Source organism: Anoplolepis gracilipes, chromosome 2 (genome assembly GCF_047496725.1).
Source record: "Anoplolepis gracilipes chromosome 2, ASM4749672v1, whole genome shotgun sequence".
In the NCBI taxonomy this organism is placed as follows: Eukaryota; Metazoa; Arthropoda; class Insecta; order Hymenoptera; family Formicidae; genus Anoplolepis; species Anoplolepis gracilipes.
In genome coordinates, this window is record NC_132971.1 from 6,376,833 (window position 1) to 6,391,864 (window position 15,032).

General features: G+C 35.3%; 2 protein-coding genes across 4 annotated transcripts; both read right to left on the minus strand.

The window, feature by feature from the left end:
- Positions 1–88: 88 nt before the first annotated feature.
- Positions 89–2,141, minus strand: LOC140676461 (pyridoxine/pyridoxamine 5'-phosphate oxidase). Of its 2 annotated transcripts, none has more exons than XM_072911546.1 (6): positions 2,002–2,141; positions 1,407–1,563; positions 1,024–1,123; positions 899–952; positions 597–796; positions 89–254 (listed from the first exon to the last, which is right to left on the minus strand). In XM_072911546.1, the coding sequence occupies exons 1-6, from the start codon at positions 2,039–2,041 to the stop codon at positions 89–91; spliced, it is 717 nt and encodes a 238-aa protein (XP_072767647.1). In that variant the 5' UTR covers positions 2,042–2,141. The 2 variants fall into 2 exon arrangements, with proteins under 2 accessions (XP_072767647.1, XP_072767646.1); XM_072911545.1 differs by lacking the exon at positions 2,002–2,141 and adding an exon at positions 1,819–1,986.
- A 656-nt stretch (positions 2,142–2,797) lies between these two features.
- Positions 2,798–14,298, minus strand: LOC140676455 (uncharacterized). 2 transcript variants are annotated; one of them, XM_072911525.1, is made up of 15 exons: positions 13,474–14,298; positions 13,269–13,404; positions 12,877–13,125; positions 11,772–12,487; positions 8,577–8,715; positions 7,754–7,984; positions 7,180–7,568; positions 6,639–7,083; positions 6,369–6,544; positions 5,846–5,984; positions 5,511–5,725; positions 5,257–5,404; positions 4,593–5,023; positions 4,329–4,518; positions 2,798–4,010 (listed from the first exon to the last, which is right to left on the minus strand). In XM_072911525.1, the coding sequence occupies exons 1-15, from the start codon at positions 13,607–13,609 to the stop codon at positions 3,362–3,364; spliced, it is 4,389 nt and encodes a 1,462-aa protein (XP_072767626.1). In that variant the 5' UTR covers positions 13,610–14,298; the 3' UTR covers positions 2,798–3,361. The 2 variants fall into 2 exon arrangements, with proteins under 2 accessions (XP_072767626.1, XP_072767627.1); XM_072911526.1 differs by lacking the exons at positions 11,772–12,487; positions 12,877–13,125; positions 13,269–13,404; positions 13,474–14,298 and adding an exon at positions 8,790–9,501 and having other exon boundaries at positions 2,806–4,010.
- Positions 14,299–15,032: the final 734 nt, after the last annotated feature.

The following is a 15,032-nucleotide window of genomic DNA, read 5'->3' on the forward strand; positions in this document are numbered from 1 at the left end:
TTTTTACAACACAACGACTAGTTGACCATTTTTATACATATGAAAGCTGTTCATTCTCGCGTCTTTCCTAAAAATATGTTTTTGTTTTCTAAGGTGAAAGCCTTTCGTAAACCCACCCATTTTCTCCTTTATGCACGAGTATATTGTCTATTTTCTCATTCGCTTTTGGACGTCTAAAGCGAATCCTGTCATGAAGACGATCACTCTGACCTTGCCAGAACTCTATGGAATGTGGTACAACGAGATAACCGCCCCTGAAATATGTTATGTGTTATCTGCTATGATACAATATAATAATAAAAATTCATAAGCAGTTTTTATGAATAAACGATAAGGACAATCTAAATTTGAAAAGTACAGAACAGGAAGTACACAAGTTTACATCACTATTAATTCACGTAAGTTTGTCAACATTAATTCGAATTGGCAATGTATCATCACATATGACCATTAATCTTTTCTTACATTTATGCATATTTCTCATCAAATTTTTATTTAATCAAATTCAGAATAAACAACTAATTCTTTGATTTAATAGGCGGGCCTAATAATAATATAATAATATACTAATTATAATTTTTAATTATGTTACTTACCAGCAATCGGGTCTTTTAACTTGACCTTCTGGGAATTTCGCGAGTAGCTCTCTTTCTTTTACAATGAGAGTCTGTCTGCTAGCGATCACACTGCTTTGTTTGCTGGACATAGCTCCGATTTGACTTGGATACGGACGACTCTGAAAATAACGGTCTGAATCTTCCGCTGACGTTTTCTCCGCAATACCTTCAATACGTATCTAAAATAATTGATAGTAAAACATGAATATTATCATAACAAATTAATTAAAGAGTTATGTAAAAGAAGAAGAAAAATTCTATTTGTAAAACAATGAACATACACTTCGTCTAAGAGATTCCCAATAAAAGGTGAGCGCAGCACGTGGATTTTCGGCCTGAAAATAAACCAAATAATGCAATTTCCTTTTCAGGTTTCATCATGTGAATGTCAATTGTCCAAGCTTACTAGTTCACGACCCTTCCTACTGTCGTAATTTGTATAAAACTTAAAGCCTTCTGTACCATAGCCTTTCAATAACACTGCACGTACAGATGGCACACCATCCCTGAAATGATAAATCATGTCACATTTGTGCTTTTAAAGATTATGTTAGTGAATGTACTTGCACAATTTTCCTATTAGCATATGAATTAGCTCTTTTTTTCTCTAGGTAAGTGGTAATAATACTCTATTTGATAATTATAAAGCAGACTGTAAAATAATGACCATTGTATCTATAGACAAATTTTTCTCATAATGTATGATACATATTCATACGTGTTTCGTTTTATATTTATTTAATATCATATGTTTCGTAGAATCAAAAGTAATTTTTTTTTCAATATTACTTCGTCGCTGTCGCGAGAAGCATCGCATTAGGTTCCAATATTTGTGGAGTATTGCACGCCTCCTCGAACCATGCTTTAAATTGCCCAATGGGTTTTTTACTAATTAAATTATCCTCCGTGAAGGTCTCGTTTTTATTTTTGTATTTCATTCGCATATCTGTGAAAAAAGTGCAAAATTTAGACATGAAATATTTCAAGTTTCTCAAAAATTTTTTAAATATGTTAATTTTTATTTTTGTTTATATTAATTATTAACATATCCTTAACTATTTTACAGAGTATTTTACTATCTCACAATAACATAATTAATATAAAAATATGAATCTATATGATAAAATAAATCTCAATAATAAAAAAGAAAGAAACTAATAAAAGTCAAACTGCAGATGCATAAATATTTATATATACTTACGAGAAAATTGCGCGCGTAATTGTAAAAATTCGTAATTAAATCTTATATATTTTGTTTTAATAATATTTGGAGTTAATAAAGAAATTATACATCTATTTGCCATGATACAGGTTAGAAGCACCAGGTAAAACAACTACGATCACATAGATTATATAAAAGTCTGTGAGAGTCATTGATTCCTACCTCCTATGTCAATGGAGTAATTCTCGTTTGGGAGCGACATGGTACTGTTCACTATACACGTATGTCCCTAACTGCAGAACAGCTGTTTAGTATGTCAATTATTTGATCGACGATTCAGCACGAGTGAAGCATGACTGGCACGCATAGAATGCGCATGTACGGAGCTACCAGAATTCAACATACTTACACAAATAGAGAAAAAAGCAATATCATATTTTATCTTAACGTGATAAATTGAATCTTCTGATATGTCAAGAATTTGACGATAGAGATTTCTCAGTGATGAATTAAGAGCTATTTGGAACATTGAGCAATTTGATTTTTATATTTTTCTAATTGAAATACTGTCAGAAATTAAAAGAAATCAAGAAAAATTTAAAGACGTTATATATTAATATTTTTTTTTATATTCTAGAAAAGTTTCTAAGATTTAAAAAAAATTGCGGCATTGAAGTTTGAGTTGATACGAGTTTTCTTTTCAAGACTCTAAAAAACGCTAGCTAATAATAGTCATTGAGACTATCTTTCTTACTCTCATTATATTGTAAACAGTAGCTTCACGTAGGAGTAAGTAATCATGTAGATAATATTTGTAATTAGATAACAGATCTGTTCTTTTCAGAACTAATGCAATCAGTTCAACTAAAAAGAACAGACCTATAATAATGTGCGATATTTTGATCAATTTCTTAGCAAAATTTTTGAAAATAATCTAATGAATAACACAATAATTTTTATTGTATAAGTTTTTTACAATTAATTCTCATATATTAAAATAAAGTTCATTGCAATTGTGAATAAATTATGATACGAGGTATTATAAATAAATTGCGATATGACGCTATTAGGATATTGCAGTTTTATGATTGAAATCTATTACAGTTTGATAATATTGGTCGCTATATTATGAGATTACGTAACTTTTTTAAAATGTATTAATATATATGTGTAATCATTAGCTTTATCTGCTAAAAATCAAACGCAATTAAGCATGTTGCAAAGTCTTATTGATTTTAATAGCGACGCCTCGAATTTAAGTACAGAATATCGATATTTATATACTATTATTGAAAATTAATTTTATATATAAAATTAATTTTATATATAAACTTAGGATCTTTTTTTCTATCTAGATGTATTTACAAAATTAACGTAATCATAACTTATTATAAGATTATAAAATATAAGTGGAAATTCTAGATATTTTCCTCAAATAAATACACATTGTATCCTGAAATATCTCTTTTGACACGATCGAATTTCGTTCGATCTTCAAATTTCAAATAACATCAAGTCTCGATATTAATAATTGAAGTATTTTTTGTTGACGGAACCATATATAAATATTTGCTACGAATATCTAGGCTCTCGCCACTGGCAGTGAATTATTTGGCGTGATCAGAGGCACTCGGATTATTCCGTCGCTATTCTTCATGGTTTCAAATTTCGCGCGTTCACTTGCGTTCGCCGGCGCAAGCGGCGCGATACTCGCTGCGATCGACGCGACAGTACTCGTCGGTTTCGAAACTCGTTCAATTTTCGCGGCGCGCTCGTAGCTCGTGTGGTTTACGCGATTTTTCGTCGCGTCGTTCGTTACGATCAGGGCACCGATCTTTTGCGAGAAGATCCCGTGGCGATCGTTGGCGATCGTACGCACCCGTAGCCGTCGTCGACGCACTCTATTCGCGATCGCGGTACCGTTTTCGTCAACCTTGACCGTGGGACTACTCGACATCACGATTGGGGGGGTTGCGGTTGTCTCGTTCGAACGATGACCTTCACTGTTGTCGGCAGACGCGAGTGAATCCGTGCAATTTGGCGGCGATTCCCCGTGCAGATACGTGATCGGCCAGTGCCTGCTGTAACCGGGATCGTATCGATAACCAGGACGATCGTCGTGGCGATCATTGCTTGCGATCATCGGCCGAATCGGTCGCGGACTCGGCAGGTAGGGATAATATTTCTCGCTGCAAGGGCGCCATTGCTCCTCCGACGATCCCACGTAGCACCTAATATATAATTAATTGTAATAAATTGTAAAGAATTATTTATTTATTTGTAACAATTTTTTTCTTGTTTACAGAAGCACATGGACATAGGAAGAAGTTACCACAAGCACGCAATCTGCCGGAAGTGAGTAGATTTCTTGTTTACATATTCTTGTAAACATAGAATATGCCGGAATTGGTGAGTTTTATTGAAATTACTATTGTTAAATAATTTATAAAAAGAGCATTAATAATATATGGTTTAGTTTTGTGCTCGAAAAATTATAAAATTTAAAATAAATTTTAATATAAAATTATAATAAATAATAATATATATACCATGGATATTGGTATCCTTGCGAAAAACCGCAAGGATGAGTCGGTGCACAGCAATAGTCCCAGTTACCATATTCGCTTCCTTCGGGCTCACAGGTCCAGAATCCGGCAATTTTGTTTTTCTCGCACTTCGTACCCTTCTTGCACGGATAGCCGTTTACCGTGTAATGGCGGAAAGTCGAAAGTTCGTTTGCTAATTCGAAAGACAAAAATTAAATCAAATTTTATGCAAGACTGTGAATAATATTTTTAGTTGTTTATACTTACGATAAAGAGATCCGTATCCACCGGGAGGACGAATACCAGGAATACCAAATTCAAACTTATCACCATATCCACCGCCAGGACGATGCGGTCTGATAGGATCAGGTTTATCAGGATCGAACGGTCTCGTGCCGTGAGGATAACTTCCTGGTTTAAGGAGAGGTCTAGGGTCCAGATACATATCATCAGGTCTCACATTCGGATAATCACCTCCTTGAGTAAAGTCGGGTCGCGCAGGGCCTGGAAGTAGCGGTTTTAAAGGGCTTTGTGCGCCTTCATCGACGGAATAGCCGGTGATCACGCAATAAGGATCGAGATCTTTCCATGTGTATAAGACGTGATTATTGTCGTAGATGTAATCCAGACCTGGTCGCAAGTCTCTTATAGGTACGTCACTAAGTAAACAATTCTCTTCTGTGCCGTGCGTAGTGAGCCTAGAAATCGAAAGAAATTAGTGCACATTAATAAAAAGTAAAATTAACTGGCATTATTCATATTCAAAATTCTTTATGATAGAAAGATATCGCTTCTTACTATTGATTTTTATTTAATTGTCGTTTAATTTAATTTAATTTTAATTTTATTATAAATGATAATTATATATATGAATTTTACATACATTATTCGGTTAAATTAAAATCAAATAGGAGCTTCTTTATACACGTACTTGTAACTGTAAGACATGCAGGGAATAGACTCAGTTTCTCTCATCATCGAGCATTTCTGTCGACAGTCTTGTTCCGAATTTACGTACGTTGCCAAAAGCACGGCATAAGGTGTCAATTTGCATGGCTTGGTATATCCGGAATAACAAACTGAAAAATTTATTCACGAAAATTTAAAATACAGTTATATTTAGTTATAATATTAAAATATGTATTTTTTTTATAATCAATAAGTAGATCTATCTTTTTCGCGTACCTTCATCTGCACCTTGCGGAGATTGCTTGCTATTGAATTGCCCCGTGTTAAAAAATGGTACGACATACGGTTCGCATCCCCTGCCGAAACTCCCTTTTTCATACAACTCCGCGCCGTCCATATCCGGCATCTGAGCAGGGTTGATATCCTGCGACGGCCAATCACTTAAGTAACAATTAGCTGGACTATCGGATCGGTCTTGTTCTAATCCATATCTGAAATATTTCACAATATAAATTAGAGGATGACACGCTATAATATATAAGTAATTATTTTCGTCGCTATCGATTTTTGCATAAAAAATTATTAAAATAAAAAATAAAGCGAAGCCTTACTTGAACGCGAAACTTCTGCATGTAAAGTCTTGTGCTAACGTGCATGCCGCCTGACATTCTCCTAGATTGTTGACTATTATCGATTTTCTAACGACGTCCGTCGGCATTCCAAATCCGCTTCTGACTCTCCAAAAACATTCTATAAAAGTTTTATAAAAAAAAGGAAACTCTTCGTGACTGTCGCGAATCCTATTGAATAAAACACGCGAGAAAGAAAGAGAGAGAGAGAGACAGAGACAGACGACTTATAGTTGCCTGTCAATTTTATTGTAGTTGTTACCGGAAATACAAAGCGGAACGCATAACGTATGGTAACGCAATCGGGGCAGTAGTGAAACGCTCGGGACAATAAATTGCATTATCTGCTGAAAGTCAGCTTTATTTATTAGCTAATCAAAATTTAGGAAAGAAAAAAAAATACTTATTGCAAGTTATTTTTATATCAAATTAATATATCATTATACATTTTAAGATTATAATTAACAGTCGAATTCTTTTTCAATTAAATCATGTATATGTATACCATCCGGAGGATGTGGACTCTGTTCTTTTCTTATGCCGCAGGTTCTTGAATTAGCGATTATGGCATAAATATCGTAATCACGATCTGGTTCGAGGTCGATGTAAAAATTCAGATCTTTATACGAAACGTCGCTAAGAAGACAATTATCCGTAGGATCCGTAGGTGCTACATTGTATCTAATTGTCCAAAATTAACATTTAGTAATTAATATTAAATTTTATACATATAACTCAAAGCAATTATATGTGATTTAGAATTATTAAAATGTACCTGTAACTGAAGCTCATGCAAATGTAACTCTTCTCGTTAAGGCACAGACTCTCGCACTGGTCTAAATTTGACGTTAGATAAGTCTTTCGAACGACTCCTCTGCTAAGTTTAAATCCCGCACCGGCTCGAACGGAGCACTCTTCGGTCTTTCCGGTATAGCCGTAAAGCGGATCTTGATTGGCCGGTATGTAATTATCGCCATATCCGAATGCACCGCCATAATTATAAAAATCACCGTAAAAGTGGTCGTTCTCGTAAGGACGCGATGGCGGCGACGAAGGCGGCAGTTTAGGCTGTGGTTTCGGATAGTGTGTCGATACGTCGGACTTTCCCACGTAATTCGTGTCGTAGCCATAAGAGCCGCCGTAAACAGTGCCATAAGTACCCCAGTCGCGAGTCGGATCCTTCCGATGATCCGGCAAGTATGGTCCGATTTCATTTGTACCTACGTCACATATACATATATGTGAACACATGCAATATAGTTTTTCTTTGCAAAGAGATGATCTTCATATTTATATCTGGACACTTGAAATATTACCTATGTCATGAGTGGGTCCATGCTCGATTCGTCTATTTGGATACTTCGGATACCGCGACCAGGGTAGGTTTCTGTTGTAAAAATCGTCGTCAGTAGGTCGTCTAGATCGATATCGATAGCCGAATGAATCTTCCGATCTTGTTCCTGAATATTCAGTCTGGCCTTGACTGTTGAAATAATTTCTCCGATCAAACGTATCGTACTGTCCGTGATGAGGAGGCCCGTAGATCGGCGGCCGTCGATGATCTCCGTAATCGAACGGCCGCGGAATCTCGTTTAATGGACGTCGATCATAATCCAAAGGTCGCGGAATTTCTTGTAAGGGCCGTCGATCGTAATCCAAAGGTCGCGGAACTTCCTCTAAGGGACGTCGATCCGGGGCGTAAGGTCTTGCGTTAGATTTGCGTGTAGATTAAAATTGAGATTAACTTTATTTTGACGTTAGCGTTTCTTTTCATGGAAATGAGTTTATCAACAATTGCATTTCTTAAAAACTGAAAATGCTTATGCTGTTCGATGTAATAACATAAGATAAAATGTTTCATCGACAGATAAATTTTTATTTCTTGCATACCTTGTATCTGGTCTTTCATTAGGAGAGCCGTAAGGTGGGCCATAAGATTGACTAGGTCTAGAGGGTTGATTCCAGTAGGATGGTCGTGTTCCGGGCGCGTTTGCCACGCAATTTGGGTCTTTCTCGTAATAATCACATTGAGGATCCGATGTAAAGTCTCGATGGAAGTCCATACGAGAATAAGGCACCGATGTCATCTCGCACATCCCTCTCGTTCCATGTCCCATGCGTCTTTTTTGCATAAAATTATTTAACAATAAACAAATTCATTAATTAGAATCATTTATTATTATTAGCTATAACGATTTTTTTGAATGTGTGTTAATTGAATGCTGGAAAAAAAGAACTTTCCCGACGCACGTGCGTGATAGTTCCTCTCAACGGAGAAGCGTGTCACAGATTATGGCGCGATCAAATTGTCCGTGATGCAATCGCACGATGGGTCATGCATATGTACGTATTGTATTTTGCGTGTACATTTGATGACAAGTACCCTACATATATACATATATACGCATATATATGTAAAAATAACAAATCATTGAAAAATCTCAAGCGTGAATAATTGTTGTCAACTGTTATGCAGTTTATTTTTATCTTGTGATAAGAATTTACTTAGATGTGGATATTTAATATAATTAAAAATTATAATCAAAATTTATCGAGAGGATTCTATCATCAGAAAATAACTATGTTATTCCGAAGAGTTATAATTTCGTTAATTTCTTTTTAATAACAGAAATTAGTGTATAATAAAAATTCATACTTATAAGTGAATTATAAATTAATTTTTTTAAATTCTTATACTCAAGGGAAAAATTACCTATAATTAAAACCCTCGCAAACGAAAAACTTCTCATAGTCACAGGCGCGATGGCAATCTTCGATGTTTTCGCACTCGACGGCGCGTCTGACATGCAGTTCCAAGCTCTTCTTGCCGGATAACAGTTTTCTGTAGCATGCTGTAGTAAAAGGAAAATTCAATACACTTTCTACAGGTATAATTTTTTTTTTTTTTTTTTTTTGCGAGACTTACGCGAGCACTCGTCCTCCACTATAATGATCGAGTCCGAAGTGACTCGCCGAATGATTACGGCTAACACGAAAGTCCACAACCATCGTGTCGACATGATTCTATTCGCGTTCGATCGACGAATCGCGAATGAATGTATCATTCGTGATCGCGGCGTTTTCTCAACGTTTTGAGTTTTCCTTCGAGCCGCGATTTATTTCGGCGATATACCACAAATCGCGACAAGGCGGGGCCATTTTGTTATCTTCTGAGAAAATATTTCGCCTTCGAATTTACACTCCCCGAATTCGTGCTCCGTTCACGTTCGCACGAAAAATGACGCAAACTGAAAATCGCGCAAAAAGTAACGGAGAAATTACAGGCTCGCATCGTTTTATAGAAAAGTGAACGTTTCCGCGAGGATAGTGGGAGGAACCGTGCTCACACGTCGGGGGAGGGATTTCAGCGCGTTACATGATCATTAATGATTCCACTTACTATTATTTTTCTTTGCTCATGGACACGCGAGCGCTTCATTCTTTTGCCGAGCGGCGTCATTCGGTACTTTACGTATCATTATGTGGAATTGATTCACGCGACGTCAGGTTGCATCGTTTTTTAGTAATTGCAGGATGTAAATCTTTAATCGAGACATGACTCTGCAGTGTACATTGTATGATGCTTGATTCGCTCTTTATTCATATTATTATTATTCCTTGGATTTAACTGACATTTAATCGATTTATAATTTAAAGAGAGAGGGAACTATACACATACATGTATATTTTCAAGTCGTTTATATTTTATTGATTTTTTTACTAATTTTTTTGGCATCTATTATCAAGCAAGATATATAAGAGATTATTTTATTCATTGTCAGATTTCTATTCGGAAACCAACTGCCGGAACCATTTGCATTTTTCTGTCGTTAAAAAAACTTTTGTGCCAAGAAATAACAAAGAGAAGTGACATCATTTTAGAAGGGATATGTTGTCCTTCGAGATTCGCCAGGGTCACAATTATCTCAATTATTTCAGCCAGCCTAGCTCTAAATGCGGCACTATAGCTTCAGTAAAACCGTATACTTCCGCGATTCAGTCAGCTAAATATAATTATTGCAATCTTCATACAGCCGTTATATCAAACTTTACGGTTGTTCGAAAAGCAATTTAAAAATAAACGTCTATAAATTGTCGCAATCGACGGCGCGTCCGATCGATTGCAACAATTCCTGATCAAAGCAGTAGACAGATTACGCGCAATTTGAAGCGTAGGCATGAATAAAAGGGACTGTCGAAAGTAAAAGCGTCTTACGCTCATAGATCACGCGAACCGGACGTCAGGCGTCCTGTAACGTCTCGACATTTTTTCTTTCTTGTGCAATTTGTCATTTCTGTTCCGCGGTGGCACAATCGTGAAAAGTCATTGAGCTTCCTGTAGCTGGTCATTGTTCGGGCAATAAACTCTGCACAAGAAAATAGCTGATTTCCAAATTCCTATTAGACAATTTTTCTTTTATATAATTTGTTATATAAACTATTGTCATAAAAAAAAATTTGAATTTTTATTATTTTATTTTCTAATAATCCGTGAAGAGAATACTGTGGTTATTCGGTTGCACTGTAATTAGAAAGATGCGCGAAAGCTAAGCGGTGGCTAACGCCGGAAGTCAACGGACGCAACGAGCTAATTCGCATACGGTTTAAAATCTGTGTCAATGCCGTTTGCATTTGTCAATCAGCAGTTTGCAGATGAACGTGACTCGATAAAGTGCCGACTGACTGTAGCGACCAAGTAATTGAGCCAATTGATAGCACAGAACAACAAACTTAACAATTAATCCATATTGCATGATAGAATTTTTCGAATTTTATCATCTATTATCTTTGTTTTCAATGAAATATCACGATGACGTATTATACAGCTCAACAAGAATAAGACTAATCATTTTCCATAACTTTTTTTGACATTGTAGACGATTCTAGATTTCAAATTGCTCCATTACATAGTAAGAAATTTTAATGTATTTGTCATATTATTTGTCATAATGTATTTAATATTTTTGTCATATTAATAACTAAGATGAGATGTGTTAAATAAGTTTAATTTCAATCAAAATTAAGTATATTATTAACATTTTCAGCTCTAAAAAGGAATTTTTTGTATTTACTATAGTTAATAAAATATTCATAGGATTTTATTACAAATTAGATCATTGAAAAAAATTTAAAATGAATTAATAAAATTATAATAATATAAATGTCAAAATAAAAAATTTGGATTTTCGTAAAAGTTTAATGTATATACGTGCAAAAATTTATGTATACAATTTGAATTCGTCAATATTAATATTAAATTCAACGATCTAAAAAAACCTTTAACTAAACATTAAAAACTATTTATCATCGTTAAAAGCACTATAAAAATAGATTAATGTTATTGTCGAATTCGAAAAAAGAGGCATTTTTGTTGAATTGTGTTATCAATTTGTTGAAATACATATCTAGAATACTTGCAAAGTCATTGCGTAAAAGAAAGCAGACATCATTTAATAGTGATGATATTACATTTACGATAAGATATGAAAATCTTAAATACAGCAACTCCATGTAAAGGGAAAATTAATTAAATAACGAAACAATGTCGTACTTGATGTCAATGTTTTACGTAAGAGAGTAATAATCAGCTTGCGGAACACGGTGCTAGCACATTTAATGCAATCTTATGATTGCCACGTAAAAAGAATGAGGTTGCGTCTCACATATGCATCATACGCGAAGTAAGCGCAGCGACAACCGGCCGAAGATTTGTGCCTCTTTTCGTATACGCCTCGTTAAAGACAGAGATTCGCGTTTCCGTTTCTCTAGGTGCTAAAGAATTGCATCCGCAGCTTACACATTACACGCGCAGATTATTAATTCGAATGGCATTTGTAAAAGGAACAGAAAAACAGTAGTTTGTCTCTTGATAGAAAAATGGATGATTAGCGCTAATTGGACTACTTACATTTATCGATGATCCTTGTACCAAAGTCGCGAAATATCCACGATCCCGGATTCCGGATGTCAGAAGTGTCCTTGAATCTTCCAGTTGAAATTTTTGCCTCACCAGTCTCGAAATTGTAAGAATTAGTGACAGTCGGACGGGACATTTTATTGATATCATCACTTCCTGTGACCAACTCGTTCTGCTTCAGTCGCGTGATAATCCCATGATTCTTATTAAAAAATCCTTGATTTTGATGATGATTTGTAAATTTGTTTTGATCTTTCATTGAAACATGATCGATCCAGAATTTGAAATCTGCCGGAGATTTATTCTTCGATCCTTCGTCGTAGACGAAGATGGGCCTCGAAAAAACTTCGAAGAGCCCTTTGTGAACGGTGAGAGGTTTATATGAGCGAAGATTATCTGAGTTTGATTCAAAATTTAGATAGTTTATATTGGCGAAAGGATTTCGAAAGGATGGTCGGCCAAAATCTGGGCGGCCGTAATGCGCATCGGAATGTATTTGTTGACCGAACGTCGATTTCCGGTTCGGATATATCGAGAGATCATTATCGATCTCCATATTGTTGATTCCAAAAGAATTGCTGGTTGACGGCATCTGATTTCTGTTTTTAAGAATATCGGAGATTCGGCGTTCGTCGTCGAAGAAACGCACGTGTCCTGGCTGGTGCGAAGGATCATTGGCGATGCTCTGCATCGTGCTTCCCATGATTCTTCAGGTGTGAAAGTCACACAAAGTCATGTCATAATAATTATGTTAGTAAAATTCTGTAGCTGATTTAAAATGAATAAAAATCAAGAGAAAATCTGATTCTAAATTATGATCGATCAAGCTATTTATTTTGAAGTCTTTTTTAAAATATAAATATATATTACTATATATGTATATTTTGACAATCTAAAAGTGCTATATAAAAAACATATTAATAAAGTCGTACATTGAAACTTCTCTGGATGTGCACAGCGTATTTTTTATAGCGTAGAATATAAACATTTTCCTTATTTCCATTAGAAATATCTATCTCACGATTGAGAGATAAGAGCAAACAATAGAAATGTTAATGACGGGATTGTTTTGAAATTAATAATCGAATAATTGTACCTTGAAGATGATAGGATACTTGGTATTGTGGGATCCGAAAGGCCGCTTCCGAATATCATGATTGACTTTGTCTCGTTTCCTCTTTCCCGTCCAATGTCGCCGCTTCTCATCTTGTAGAGGCGATCTGGTTCGCAATGTAGCGAACGTTGACTTCTCACGTAGACATCATAATCGGCGTGAGTATGCAGTTCTTCGGGTTTTGGTATTTGTCTACTCAACTCACATGTCCCGTTACCTTTGATACCAATCCTATATATATAATAGAAAAACATTTTCAGAGAGGAATATATATATTATTTTTATAATATATGTAATTTTATTTTTATTATATATTTTAATAATTTAATTTTTCTTATATTGTGAGGTTTAAATTGTCTGCATTTATCATATACCCGAAAGCAAACGCGTTGCAGGAATTTCTTCTCTTCGAACACTCATCCTCGCATTCTGAAATGCTGTCAACCGCGACGCTGGAGAAGATGTTCATGTCCGGTAATTTAAATCCAATAGCCACTCTTGTATAGCAATCTGCGTTATGTAATTATCACGTTTAATTATAATATTCTTATATTGTGGCGATCAACCGTTGTCACTCACCATTTGCAATGATTACAAGCTGATTATCAATTGTAAGACCGCTGGAATGTGATACTTGACAGGATCGCAAAAAACAAATAATGAAAATAAGGAATCCGCGTTGATGGTGTTCCATTGCTGCTAAAAGATTCTTCATGCTCTAAAAATATTCATTCCATTTCACTTCACACATGATGCTTATATTGTACAATTTCCTGCTCCTATTTCTTTTTTAGTTTTGATAAAAATTGTTCTCACTATTCTCGCGCGTGTTATTATGACATGATTACTTTTGTTTACTCTTGGTTGGTAATGTTTATGTTTCAATTAATCTTCACTTATTCTCTTCTCTTAATTAAAATGCTTTATTACTTTCTAACCGTTGTCTCACGTCTCATTCTATTCACGATCTATGAATTACGATTCATTCACACAAGACGTCCCTGAAAAAAATGTCCGTTTAAAAGATAGACTCGCACGATTAGCGAACGTAATCGTCAACAATTCCCAATCGTGTAATAAATTGTTTTTTCAAGAAAACTCGATGCACACGTCATGTCGCACAAAAATAATCTTTGTTGCACAGGAAAGATTCTTCTGTTTTATCACTGTTAGACGTTCGTCTCTGCTCACTACCTTGATCAATATTTCGCGCCGATTTACGAGCGACCCTTCCGGTGGTGTCAACGAGCGTTTGTCTATTTAATTATTCCGAGCCGCGGGCATGTAATTAGCGTATCGTCCTTGCCGCGGTTCATTATACTTTCACGTACGAGCTCTGTTCCGTACCTCTTACGATTGGTTCACAACTGAGAGCATCGTGTAACTGTATCATTGTCTTATACAGCGGAGAACCCGGAGTTATGATCGCTTCTTCTGCTTCCTCCGCTTGTGTGCCTACCGCTCTTCTTCCTCGTCCTCTTCTCCTACTCGCTTCTATGTGTGACGCTTGCACGCTCAAAGGAGCTCGTGCTCGCTCACAGGATCAGCGCGCACGCGAATCTCTCTCCTCTTTTTTTCCCTCGCTTTGCAATTTCACGCCTGCATTTAATTAACACACCGACGAACGGAGCAGATCGTGATGTTCGTAATATTGCAAAACTTGAATTGTGTACCCTTCTCGCGCTTGTGTAGATCATCCACGATATCGTATATACAAATTTAAATTGGAGAAAGAAAAACTTCGTTGCAACGTCTTATCATTCCCATCAAAGGATTTCCAAATGTCAATGCCAATGATGCAATCAATAGTTGAATTTATATACATATCTAATTGCTATCACACGAAGACTTATCATTTTAAATATTTGACAAAAAGTATTATAGTGTCAAAAAATAAAGATAAAAAAAAATATATATATATATATATATATATATATATATATATAATATAAATTATGACAATTATCATTTTTAATATAAAGAAAACAAGTTTACAAACCTTTTTTCTGCAATCTCCATCCGTCACCTTTGATTTTGTATAATTATATAATGGTTAATTTTATTTTTAAAAAAACTGATGTTATCTTAGCAAAAAAAGCCTGGATTATCTCATTCGAAAAAGCGCCATCATTAAGAAG

Bases quoted from the DNA above. Each gene is read 5' to 3' on its own strand.
- LOC140676461 (XM_072911545.1), bottom strand. From the start codon at position 1,921: ATGGCAAATAGATGTATAATTTCTTTATTAACTCCAAATATTATTAAA. The intron at 1,564-1,818 runs GTAAGTATATAT...CTTTTTTCACAG, and splicing joins ATTACGCGCGCAATTTTCTC to ATATGCGAATGAAATACAAA. The intron at 255-596 runs GTAAGTAACATA...AACATATTTCAG, and splicing joins GTTAAAAGACCCGATTGCTG to GGGCGGTTATCTCGTTGTAC.
- LOC140676455 (XM_072911525.1), bottom strand. From the start codon at position 13,609: ATGAAGAATCTTTTAGCAGCAATGGAACACCATCAACGCGGATTCCTT. The intron at 13,126-13,268 runs GTATATGATAAA...TTATATATATAG, and splicing joins TGCAACGCGTTTGCTTTCGG to GATTGGTATCAAAGGTAACG. The intron at 5,726-5,845 runs GTAAGGCTTCGC...GAAATATTTCAG, and splicing joins TGCAGAAGTTTCGCGTTCAA to ATATGGATTAGAACAAGACC.